This window comes from Micropterus salmoides, unplaced genomic scaffold (assembly GCF_014851395.1).
Source record: "Micropterus salmoides isolate LMB-PRFRI ecotype aquatic unplaced genomic scaffold, ASM1485139v1 Ms_hic_scaffold_21, whole genome shotgun sequence".
Lineage (NCBI taxonomy): Eukaryota > Metazoa > Chordata > Actinopteri > Centrarchiformes > Centrarchidae > Micropterus > Micropterus salmoides.
The window spans coordinates 17,309,126-17,321,914 of record NW_024041262.1 but is presented as its reverse complement, the minus strand read 5'-3'; the positions used below and the strand labels follow the sequence as shown (position 1 = coordinate 17,321,914).

The window sequence follows — 12,789 nt, the reverse complement described above, 5'->3', positions numbered from 1 at the left end:
TTTTTTTTCCAAAGTGCTTACACTCTTGTAGTGGTTGCACATAAATGCACTGGCTAACAGTTAATTACACCATCATAATCTGCTGGTTTCGCAATGAAACAAAGGTCTCAGTGTTAAAATTGCATTTGTACCGACAGAATCTGAAGATCAGGAGCAAAGATGAAAAATTGTATTTATCCCTGTTGAAGTAATAAGTGATAACATTAGAAATAAGAAGTAATTAAGTACATTTACTTAATTACTGTGCTGTGTTTTAGGGATATGCATTTATGTGATGCTAGATACTACATTCACATTTTACATATGATACAGCTAAATGCAGTGGTGGAAAGTAACTACTGTACTTACTACAATTATTAGGTACTTTTACTTGAATATTTTCATTGTATGCTACTTTATATTCTACTTCTCTGTTTCAGAGGGAAATGTACTTTTTACTTTACTACATCTATTTCACAGCTTTAGTTGCTTTTCAGATTAAGATTTTCGATATATGATCCTAAAATCCTAAAATGGATGTTGTGCTTCTCTTTTAGTGTCAGATACAATTAGCCTATTAGCCTATGTAATACTAACACTCAGAAAGGAGTGTTTCTGTATGATGAGTACGTTTACTTTGATACTTTAAGTAGCCAGCATTTAGCTGGTAATACTTTTGTACTGGTTAACATTTTGAATGAAGAACTTTTAGTATTTTTGCTATGGTATTTCTACTTTGCCTGAAGGATCTGAATTGTTCTTCCACCACTGCAGGAATGAAAACACAGCCCTGTTTAGAATTTCTTTACATAATGCAAAGTGTTCTATAAGTTAACATTTCTTAGAATAGATATGCAAAATTTTAGACAACATGTCACTAACTAAACACTGACAGGGGGTATTCTTAATTAGGAGAATATTTATTCTTACATTTTTTTAAACTTTTACCACAAAGACATTTGTGAATGTAGGACCTTGAGACATTATATCATTTCCTTCCCCACCCCTGCTTTCAGGAAGAAATAGAACAAAGATGTATTAATAAGAGACAGAGATAGCTGGATTAAAGGATTTGAAATCTCACTGGACAGCCGTCTCTTTAAACCTCTGCTCCTGTGAAAAACCCTCAGACTGTGACAACACGTCTGTCATCCGCAAAGTGCGTCACACACAAAATATGAACATGTTCTGCAGGATACTAAATTATAGCTACATGATACAGAATTATAGTATACTATTAAGTTAAAAAATTATTTCTCTTTCTTTGTTCTTCTACTTTGCATTTACGAAGATGAGAATAATCTCAATAATCTCATAAAATATATATTTTTAAAATAGTCTTTATTTGTAATTTAAACCCAGTGATCAACTGCATGGGGTTACATGATGTTTTTATCTGGTTTGAAGTTTGGGTTTAACAAGAGGGTGAGTAACACACCGTCAATACACTTAGCAACTTTACACTGCCATCTAGTGGTCTTTTGTTGCTAAATTCAGTCCACCATGCAAACTACAGCCTGTCAATGTTTTACATACAGTATTTCAGAGATTATGTTAAAGAATTACCACAATTTAAGGACAGGCAAACCTAACAAGAGCAGGAGTTTGTTAAAATATTCTAAAACTAAAGGCCATCCATGTGCGTTCATACCAGAGTTGTAATCTGTTTTTTTGGTGACTAATTGTCCTTGAATTTTGGCATATCACTCTTATAGTGTTTACTCCAGCATTTGGCAGTATGTGATGCGACGTTACAGGAAAGTATTGACACAAATTTGTTCTACTATTTGAAAAATAATACATGGAACTACATGTTGGTAGATTTGGGTTTCTGCTGTGTCTACCTGCAGCCTCTCGCTTCATTTAAGTGCTGTACAGTTTGTGTCCACAATTAACCATCTAAACAGCTATTGGAAAGTAATTCCCGAGAATGAAAGTAAAGAGGATGCAGCCTATGAGCGTCCAGGAAGCAATAGCCTAATCGTGTGAATGAAAATAACCCAAGTCCTTGCTAATCCCTGCCCATCCTTTTTATCTCAGGATTCAGACCAGCCGGAGCAGAATGGAGCTGTGAGCCTGACCACCACCACCATGCATCCGATGTCCCGTTAGAATGAGCTGTAGCGCCTATTTTTTACAAGTAGTTTAGCTGCATAGCGTGTAGTAGCTTGTAGGAGAAAAAATGAGTCGACATTTTACTGCTGCTTTTTTTTTGGCTTTATTTTTTCTTCCTCTGCTGAGCAGTTCGTGTCCTGCACAATGCAGCTGCTTCTTCCACAAATTAAGCGACGGATCAAAAGCAAGGTAAATATGGCAATTATTAAGTTCTCTCTGAATTTCCTTCTCGGTACATGTGTTTTATTTTTTCTAGCGTGCAAAAGAGATTTTCACTGCAGCTTCTTTCTTTTCAGTCGCTCTGTGTAGTGGAGGATTAACTTGGAGTTGGCCTTTAATCTCCTTTGCTTGTTACTGAACAACAGGCTATTATGTGTTTCTCAAATAAGACCCGAACTGTATTTTTTTTTTATTTTTTACTGTAAAATGGAGTCAGTACATGTATTTTGTTTGTTATTAAATCAACATATTCAGACCCCTACAATTTGAAGGTTTAACAAGTTTCCTCTTAAATGTCATGTTATTATTAATCATATTTCTATTCTGTTTTTCTTGCAGGAGTGTACTTTGCAATGATCCGGAGATCAGTGTGGTTCCTCCAAATTTTCCAGTTGACACATCGAAGCTACGCATTGAAAAGACAGCAATCACGCAGATTTTAAGTGACAACTTCCATTACCTCAACAACCTGGAGTTTCTGTGGATGTCTTTCAATTCACTGAATTCACTGAATGTTGACAGTTTCCGGGGTCTTTCCAACCTGGATGAGCTCCGGCTGGAAGGGAACTCCCTCACCTCCTTTCCCTGGGAGTCTCTGACTGACATGCCAAGCCTGAGGCTTCTCGACCTACACAACAACAAGATCTCCACCATCCCTGCTGAAGCCACCATGTACATTAAGAATATAACCTATCTGGACTTATCCAGCAACAGTCTGACTACCATACCTGCAGACGTTCTAACAATGTGGCTCAGTGTGAAACTTTCCCAGGACACCGATTCCAAACTAATTCTCGGTGAGGATCAAGCTGTGCCATATTAGGATCCCAGAACATATTCTTTTTAAGCTGCTGTGCATGACGACTGCTTCTTTGACATCAGAAGTATTTAAAGCTTGGGATTAGTCTAATTATAGTTATTTTGTGTCAAGCTGTCAGACTAATTCTATTCATTTTAACTCATAGCCACACATTCTTAGTCTTATATGTCTTGCTGGTGCATTTTGTCACACTTGGTTTCCTCTGCAGGTCTTCATGACAACCCGTGGCTTTGTGACTGCCGGCTGTACGATCTGGTCCAGTTTCAGAAATCCCCATCCTCATCTGTGGCTCTCATTGACACCAGGCTGAGGTGCGCTGATCCAGAAAGCTTGTCAGGAGTTCTTTTTACTGAAGCGGAGCTGCAGAGGTGCCAGGGTCCTCGGGTGCACACGGCCGTGGCTCGTGTGAGAAGCTCACTGGGCAACAATGTCCTGCTGCGTTGTGGCACAGTTGGAGTCCCTATCCCCGAGCTGTCCTGGAGTCGCGCTGATGGCAAGAAAATGAACGGCACCAGTGAGTTCTGCTGAACTAATTCCAGATGTGCTTGGATTAGAACAGTATCTATTTCTGTCCAAGTCAAAGTGTCAATGAGATTAAAGTTATTCTCTTTGTGGCAATCAGCTTAACTCTGTGGATGTCTGCTTTTTTATTTTTCAGTTCAGGAAGAGATTTCAAAGGAGGGCATCATTTGGTCAATTCTGAGTGTGCCTGCGGTCGCCTACCGAGATTCTGGGAAATATGTGTGCAAAGCAACCAACTTTGTGGGCACTGCTGACGCAATCATCTCTTTGGTGATCACAGATTCCTTTCGGTCAGAGGAAACAGGTGGCAGTGTTTCTAAGAGAACCAGAGGGAAGAAACCTGGTGGCATTGGTAGAGCGGCATACCAGGAAAAACTTATTGCCAGATATGTTCCTCCACCAACCAGTGCTGCTGCCCGCCCCATCATCGAACCTCTCAATGGCAAAGGCGTAACCGGCAAGTATGAGATAGAGAGCTACAGCATCTCCGATGGTGCTTCTCAGGGACGAGGCAAGGCGTCAGACCCTCAGAAGCCGGTGGAGGTGGAACAGGATGCTCTGAGTAATTTAGCAGCAAATGCCTCATCCTTGCAGCAAGCTCCGGAGAAAAGGATAGTGCGTTCGGTGAAGGTGATTGGTGACACTGACCATACTGTCTCTCTCAACTGGCGAGCCCCTACAGCCACAAACACCACAGAATTCAGTGTTCTATACGCTATATTTGGTGAGAGAGACATGCGCCGGATCAATGTAGGCGCTGGAAAGAACCGGATCACAATTGACGGCCTTGTGCCAAAGACAAAGTACATTGCTTGTGTTTGCGTCAAGGGCCTGATCCCGAAAAAGGAGCAGTGTGTGATCTTCTCAACAGATGAGGCGGCCAGTGCCAGTGGTACTCAGAAGCTTATTAATGTGGTGGTGATAACTGTGGCGTGTGTGATTGCTGTCCCCCTGACACTGATCGTGTGCTGCGGGGCGCTAAAGAAGCGCTGCCAAAAGCTACTGGGGCGGCAGTCCAAGGAAATGCAGGACTCGTATGTCACGTTTGAGACCCTCGCCCCCGGGACAAAAACTAAAGGGATGGAGGGTGAGTATCTGACCAGGCTAAATCCTGATGAATCCAACAGGCTGCTCTCAGCGAGGTCCAGTGTTGACTCAGAGGCCATAGCCAGGACTGAGGGGCCACCTAATGAGTACTTCTGCTAAAACCAAACATATACCACAACCTCCAGAGGATGCACTTTGTTTTCTAACAGCCTGTGATGTGAATAGATAAACCACTGTGCTCAGAGACTCAAAAGAGTCAAACTATTCCCTTTTAGGGATCTTCAGAGGACACCGATTGCTCTGTCAGCATTGGATGTATGAAATTGTTTTACAGCCTTGTGGGAATTAATCCACCATTCATTTGGTGGACAGCAAAAAAGGGAAAATATACAGACACGGTTTTAATATTTTACATGTGGTGTAAATGTGTAAAAATAAGGGTTTTCTAATTCATAATGCACTTTTAAAGGTCATATTTTGCAGAGGAAAAGTCATGAAATGTTGCCCATAACTGTCAAAAAAAACAATTAATTAATTTTTTTCCAAGATGTAACCTCTGCAACCTCTGTCTTTATTTAAAACAAAGTATTTAGAGAAAATATGAACCAGCAGTTATTAGTCTATTTTCTATGTCAGTATGATGTTAACGTGCCGGGCTTACTGTTTACACTAATACAGTACATTTTATAACGTGTAAATATTTGTGACCTGAAATACATGTGTATGTATGAATGTACTGTATAAGAATAAATATTTTTTTATATTTACATATGCTCTCAAGCTTTTTTCTTATATCTCAGCATATTGATTTTTGAATAGATGCAGATAACTATTTCACTGAAAAAGTCACACTGCTGTAGGGAAACATACAGCTAATCCAATGGCATCACTTTGTGTTGAAAAGTGGCGGGGACATAAGGGCTCAGATTAGGGGTGTGATGATACATTTGGGTCATAAGATGTGACGATGCACGAGAACAAGACAAAAACATTTTTAACACTATTTAGATGAAACTGTGATGGTGAAATATATGTGTGGGGGGTCGTAATTTCCTGCATTCTGGAGATATTTTCTGCTTCAATTTACGGTGGAAATGTCTGTTCTTATATGAGGGAAACTATATTGCATTGCATGTTTTCTTATTGTGCAAATAAACCTTTTCTAAAATCATTTTCATTTGTTAACTTTTCTTGGTGCTACATTTCAGAACATTTTTATCAAATGCTTTCAAAAAGTGATGGGGACAAAATCAGCCATTTCAAAATGTGTTCCCAGTGTAAATGACACCTATGAGCTAATCTGAGCCAGGTCGAGAAGCACTTAAAACTAATAATGCTTTGTAAAATCTGCTTGAAGTATTAGGCTAGATGGGTGAGCCCTATCAGGATAAATTACACAATAGTTATTTTCTTAACAAAAAGTGCCAGTAAAATTTTCAATTTTAGCCATGCTAGCAGTGTGGCCTTGTGTATGGCAATGTTATGTTTGTTGGTTAGTCCACCACTTTGTTCGATCAAGACTTTGACACATTAGCAACTATTAGATGTATTGCCATGACATTTGGGAAAGATATCCATAGTCCCCAGAGGATGTTTCCTATAGATTTTGGTGATCCCCTAACTTTTTATTCCGTGTCACCATCAGCTCAAAATGAAATGTTGACCAATTCTTTGGATTATGACCAAATAAACTGCAAAACTACTGACATTCCCATCAGCTTCTGCTACACTTTCTATGTATGACCAAGTAGCAACTGTTAGCATGCGCTGTTGTTAGCAACATACTAAACTTAGATGGTCAACATGGTAAATATTGTGCTTGCTAAACATGGACATTGGCATTGTTATTTTGACCGTGGTAGCATGCTAACCTAAGCAATTTGCTCAAAGCACTTCTGTGCCTACTTTAAATGTAGCCTCACACAGCAGCTACCGTATTTTTTTTGTTTTGTGAACACATAAGTTGAAGCATCAATAACACCAGTGTTCTCTCAAAGATTTAATGACACAATTCAGAGAAGCCTAGAATAGATGTGTGGACTAATTCATCCTCAAAAATTCCAGTCAATGAAAATGCTAAATGTTTAATCCTGTTAGGACAAATATACGCAGGTTAGGTACACTAAACTAAAGACGTTAAAAGGCATTTATAAAAGACATTTGGCAAAATATCTCTGGTTGATATGTAGTGCCTTGTAAGCAAACTAACAATAAGAAATCACCAGTATCTATATCTTTAACTTAAAACTTGTATGATCACTGATAACCATAAAAAGCTTGGACATTATAGGAACATTTCCTCAAAACTGAAGATTGAATCTACAGTGCTGTCTTTTTTCACACTTGCTTTATTGCTGAGTTGGCCTAACAACCTGTGAGACAATCAGCGTTTAGTTTATTGAGGTCAGATTACATTCCTCTTCGGACATCTGTCTCTTTCTGCAGCCCTCCCACTCTGTGCTGCTAAGCCCGACGGGCTTCGGCCCATTTAATACAGAAGGGCCTCCTGTTATGTCAACGCCTGTGCTTTGGCTCGGGACAAATAAATTAAATTAGATAGATGCAAACCAGTTTGGGGTCATACCTGAATGTCGAACTGCAACATAATCACTGAATCTTGACTGAACAGCATTTGTGGCGTTTTCATGCTTTTGAGGAGATCTGACATTTCAAGACCATTGGTATAAATACACCTCTACTAAGAGTGTCTCACATGTCACTTTGTCTTAAGTGTTACATCAAGGAAGATTAAGGTAATAGGCTTTCTTTCATGCAGCCCACGGTGCATGTCCTGCCCTCACAGGCCTATTTCACAAGCTCCTCCAGCAATATGGACACCTTTTATGTCACATTACATATCGCTTTGGTATTTTATCTCATCACCCCTGGGAAATCAACTTGTCTGATCGGTTGCTCCTGCACAGATGATAACTTGGAAAGGTAAGTGACCAACTTACAAACTAAAAAAGTAGGTTATGGTAGCCTTAACCCTTTTTAAAATGTAACCTGCTAACTAAATTGTTGTGAAATATAAAGACAAACACTACTCCAAAAATGTGTGCAAATGGTGCATGTACATGACTAGTTGTGAAGATAAAATATACACTCGCCTTTGACTTGTCTTGTCTGAGCATATCTAATCTCACCTTAGGTCTTTGCTGTGTATGGAAACCTCCATGAGACGAATCCCAGAGGACATTCCACATGATTTCACTAAAATTCGAATTGAAAACAGCCGCCTGACTGAGTTACCTCAGGGATCTTTGTCTAAAGTTAGTGCCTTGGAGTTCCTCTGGCTGAATTTCAATGAGATCTCCCTGATGAACATAAAAAGCCTGGAGGGGCTGGCCAACCTAACTGAGCTCAGGCTACAAGGGAACAAGCTGACTTCAGTACCATGGATGGTGTTTCAGGACACACCGAAACTGAAGATTTTGGACCTGAAGCACAATAGACTGGACGTCCTGCCTGAACACGCTCTGAGACACTTACCTGCACTGACTTACTTAGATTTATCTTTCAATCAGCTTACTGTCATATCAAAAGATGTTTTCATTAATTGGCCTCGTTATCGTACAGCAGAGAAAGAGTGGGAGAAGGAAGGGCTGGTTTCCAATGTGGTTCTGGCGTTGCATGACAACCCCTGGTTGTGCGATTGCCGCCTCAAAGGCTTTGTTGAGTTCATCAGGGCGGTGAGCCCTCCCATCATTCTGATGAACTCTTATTTGACATGCTCAAGCCCCGCCTCCAAAGCAGGCAAGTTTTTCAATGAGATCCAGTTAAAAACATGCATGAAGCCGGTAGCCTCTGCCCCAGAGACTAACATCACTTTACCTCTCGGAGCAAATGCAACACTCACATGCTTAGTCAAGGCCAGGCCAGGCCCAACCATTCAGTGGATGTACAGTCTGAAGATTATAAGAGGATTTGCTGGTAAGATTTTCTTTTTTATTACTACCATCCATTAAACTGTTGTGAACCTGCTCTGGGAGTACTTAGTGTTGTATATGCTGAACTCTCTGCATCTGTTTTATGAAAACATACAGGAACAATGCCCCCTTTAGGGTTACCTTCCCAAGTTTTTATCAGATGTGAACAAGCCACTGATTTAAATACAGTGCGCTCTGTTTTCTCCTTGCAGCTAAAGAGACTTACATAGACGGGGACACAGTCACCTCCCAGCTGGTGATTCCCTCTCTTCAGCTGGCAGACCGAGGACTCTACACCTGCATAGCCAACAACTTCATTGGCAACTCTTCTGTCAGCATCAAGGTTAACATCAGCTCCTCCAGTTCCTCTGTTCCTCTCCCTCCACATGTCCCCATGTTGTCAACCGACGAGAATCCCTACATTGACATCCGCATAGCTAAGCAGACAGTTTATGGTATCACCCTTGAGTGGTATGCAGCAAGGAACAACCCAGCAGAAACCTGGTTCACCATCCACTTTGGCAAATATGATTCACCCAAAAAGGAGATGATCTACATTGGCCCAGGCATCAACAGCTACTCTGTCAGCGACCTGCTTCCTGTCACCAAATACGAGGTGTGTGTGACCCTGAAGAACCATCAGCCGAGGGAAGGCCAGTGCATCGTATTCGTGACGGGAAGTGACATCAGTGAGCTTGAGCAAAGAGAGAGGCTCATCCACATTATTGTCATTGTGTGCGCCATGATGCTGGCAGTGCCGGCTGGCATGTACGCCTGTACCACAGAGGCCAGGTTCAGCTGCGTGGAGCGCTGCATGGATCTGTGGAAGATGCGCAGGCTGCGTGAAGAGAACCTGCAGAGGACGGAGAGGCAGGGCACCTTCGACAGCCTGCAGTCAGCCAGCGATGAGGGCCTGTGCAGGGTCTCAGAGGAAAAGATGAAAAAGAGGCGGAAGTCTGAGGACAGGAGCAAGGGAGGAAATGCAGCTCATCTGTACTAGCATTAAAGTTAAGAAATGTACATGCATGCGTTTTTGTAAATATTGTCAGTTTTGAGTGTAGCCCCAGTTTGTGCTTCTCATGTGTTATAATAATAATAATAATATAGTAATAACATTTCAGTCAAAGAGCTACAGTAAGAATCTCATTTTCTGAAAAATAAAATATTTGATCTTTAAAAAACTAAGGATCATTAACAAAACGCTATTAAGATGCTATTTCTCAGATTCTCAAAGACGCCATCTCGGTGACAAAATATTCTTACTGGTGCAGGATTTCTTTTTGTATTTTTTTAACTTGTTTCCCAAGTTTTGACTCTATTTGTTATGGAAATGAACTCTTTTTGTACAACACAGGAAAAATATTAACCCATTGTTTTTTTTTAAACTGTTAAAGGACAGAAAGTAAAATCATTACAGACAAATATATATTTAAAAAATGTTGGTTCAGTTTACAAACCAAGCAACCACATATGTCATTTCTGGCTACCATCTTTGTTTAGATTAGGAAAGAGTCACCGCTGTGGACAACAGTAGCATCTTATTTTTTATCGTGCAGCAAACTGAATATTTTGACATCCAGAAGATCAGAAGAGTCTTGAGGAGTCCTCAAAGAATCCTGGAAACCAAAAGACCATTTTGTTAAATGGCCTTCTAGTTTTTTTGATCACATTTAATACTAATACATGAGAGACACAAACTTTTGTTATTTTGAGTATATCCTGTAAATTTCAAGCTATCAGCTCAAAGTGGAGATGCCTTTCTTCCTTATTATAAGGAGGGCCTTTTGTTACAAGTGTTAATATACATGTAGAAAAAGTTTGTGCTAAAATGCATTTGATATTTTTGGGTCTTTTTATTTTTTCTACAATCCTAAATGAACATTGAAAAATGTAAATAATTAATACTTTATAAATTTCTTTGTTTTTAACTTCGCTAAACTAAATTGTGTGTTGATTCATTGCTGAGATAATTTGAATCCACTTTATGTTGAAAAATATGTATTTTTTATTGTCTTTCCTTTTACTGACTCCAGATTTACAATCTTGTAACTGAATAAAATGATGTTTGATGTGGATTAAAGAGACGTCAAAGACGAATGCTGAGACATACTCTGATTTTTTTTTTTAGCACAATCGCTCAGAGGATTTGTTACATAAGCTGTGTTCATGCATGCATTTATACATACACTCTTAAGCAGATTAAAGTGATTTTCTATCGTAGTCAGCAGGACATGATATTTCCATTTAATGACAGCTCCAAGCTCACTCTGTCTGTACATCAATTGTACAGGCAAATAAAGGGTATGTGTACATTTTCAATTGTTTTTTTCAGTGTAATTGAAAACATTTAGTTCCTTTTTATCTAGTTAAACGCACACTTCAACAGATATTTGACTCTATGAATATAAAGAAATTGTGATAGTAATAATAATACTAATTTGATAGTGTTACATAAATGTTTAGTCAGATCACATCCACAAAGGAATCACTGCATCTGTTATCACATATATATATAATTTGTGATTTGTTTAACAGATAAATAATAAGGTGTTAGTTATTGTTAACTATGATTATGTAAACTATATAAATAATTAGAATGATTCTGCATTATGTATATATTTTGAGCAATGGTGGAAGTAGTACTCAGATCCTTTACTTAAGCAAAAGTGCAAATAACACAAAATATTCCATTACAAGAAAAACATCCTGCATTTACAAAAAGTAAAGAAATATTATCTGCAAAATGAACTTAAAGTAAAATCACTCACTCTGCCCTTGTAAATGATATATTATGTTATGTGACATTCTTTAATAATGCATTGCATTTTATAAATGTATCATATGTTTTTATGTAAAATCTTAATTTGCAAAGTAATTAGTAACCATAGCTGTTAAATAAATGTAATTAATGATAATATTAAAAAATACAATACTGCTCTCTTAAATGTAGTAGAGTAGAAGTATAAAGTAGCATAAATTAGAATTACTCAAGTAAAACACAAGTACAGTACTTGAGTATATGTACTTACTTTCCCCCACAGTGAGATTTTCCAGTTAATATGTTTTACATAAATGGTTGGCACACTGTGTAAAATATAAATAGAAACAATATGCAATAATGTGCAAAACAATGAAACCCCATTTTTAATTGAAAATAGCACAAAGATAACCAATACCATTTCTCAAATGTTGAAACTGAGAAATTTTATTGTTTTTAGAAAATTATATGCCTATTTTGAATTTTATGCCAACAACACATTTCGGAAAAATTGTCTTCACCACTCTGTTGCATCACGTCTGCTTTTAACAACACTATAAGCGTCTGGGAACTGAGGAGACCAGCTGCTGTAATCTTAGTAGAATGTTTTGCCATACTTCAGCTGCTCAACACTTCGAGGTCTCGTATGTTGAATTTTAGGTTTTATAATGCGGCAAACATTTTCAATGGATGACAAGTCTGGATTGCAGGCCGGCCTGTTTAGCGCCCGGACTCTTTCACTACGAAGCCGTGCTGTTGTAATACATGCAGAATGTGGTTTGGCATTGTCTTGCTGTAATAAGCAAAGCCGTCCCTGGACAACCCCTGGTTATTGTTCAGCATTAATAGTGCCTTCACAAATATGCAGGTTAACCATGCCATGTGCACTAGGCACTAATGCAACCCCATACCATCACAGATCCTGGCTTTAACTCTGAGCAATAATCTCAGTCTATCTTAAATGAGCTTGGGGCCCACAGAAGGCTGCAGCATTACTAGATCTGGTTTATATATGGTTTCCTCTTTGCATGATAGAGTTTCAACTTTTGTTATTATATAATTTTGGTTTCCAGCCTTGACCCTAAATGTACAGAGATTTATTCTGATTCTCTGAATCTTTTAATGATAATATGTACTGTAGACAATGAAATACCCACTTTCTTTGTTGCACTATTTGCCAGCACAGACTCCCCATCTTTATTTCAGAAAGACTCAGCCTTTCTGGGATGCTCAATCAAACCTTTTGCCAGTTAACCTATTTCATTGCGAGATGTTCCACTAAGGGATTTCTTTTAGTATTGCACAACTTCTCCAGTCACAACTTTTTAAAAATGTGTTGCTGGCATCAAATTCAAATAAGCATATCATTCTCAAAAACAATTAAAATTTCTCGGTTATAA

General features: G+C 38.8%; 2 protein-coding genes across 2 annotated transcripts; both read left to right on the top strand.

Annotated features, from left to right (window-relative positions):
- The first annotated feature begins 1,097 nt into the window (after nt 1-1,097).
- On the top strand, nt 1,098-5,460 carry lrit1b (leucine-rich repeat, immunoglobulin-like and transmembrane domains 1b). Its single transcript, XM_038734963.1, has 4 exons — nt 1,098-2,283; nt 2,653-3,110; nt 3,342-3,647; nt 3,792-5,460. The coding sequence occupies exons 1-4, from the start codon at nt 2,162-2,164 to the stop codon at nt 4,859-4,861; spliced, it is 1,956 nt and encodes a 651-aa protein (XP_038590891.1). The 5' UTR covers nt 1,098-2,161; the 3' UTR covers nt 4,862-5,460.
- A 2,400-nt stretch (nt 5,461-7,860) lies between these two features.
- LOC119916396 (leucine-rich repeat, immunoglobulin-like domain and transmembrane domain-containing protein 2) lies at nt 7,861-10,617 on the top strand. Its single transcript, XM_038736393.1, has 2 exons — nt 7,861-8,635; nt 8,844-10,617. Exons 1-2 carry the CDS (start codon nt 7,867-7,869, stop codon nt 9,629-9,631), a joined length of 1,557 nt encoding a protein of 518 aa, XP_038592321.1. The 5' UTR covers nt 7,861-7,866; the 3' UTR covers nt 9,632-10,617.
- Nucleotides 10,618-12,789: the final 2,172 nt, after the last annotated feature.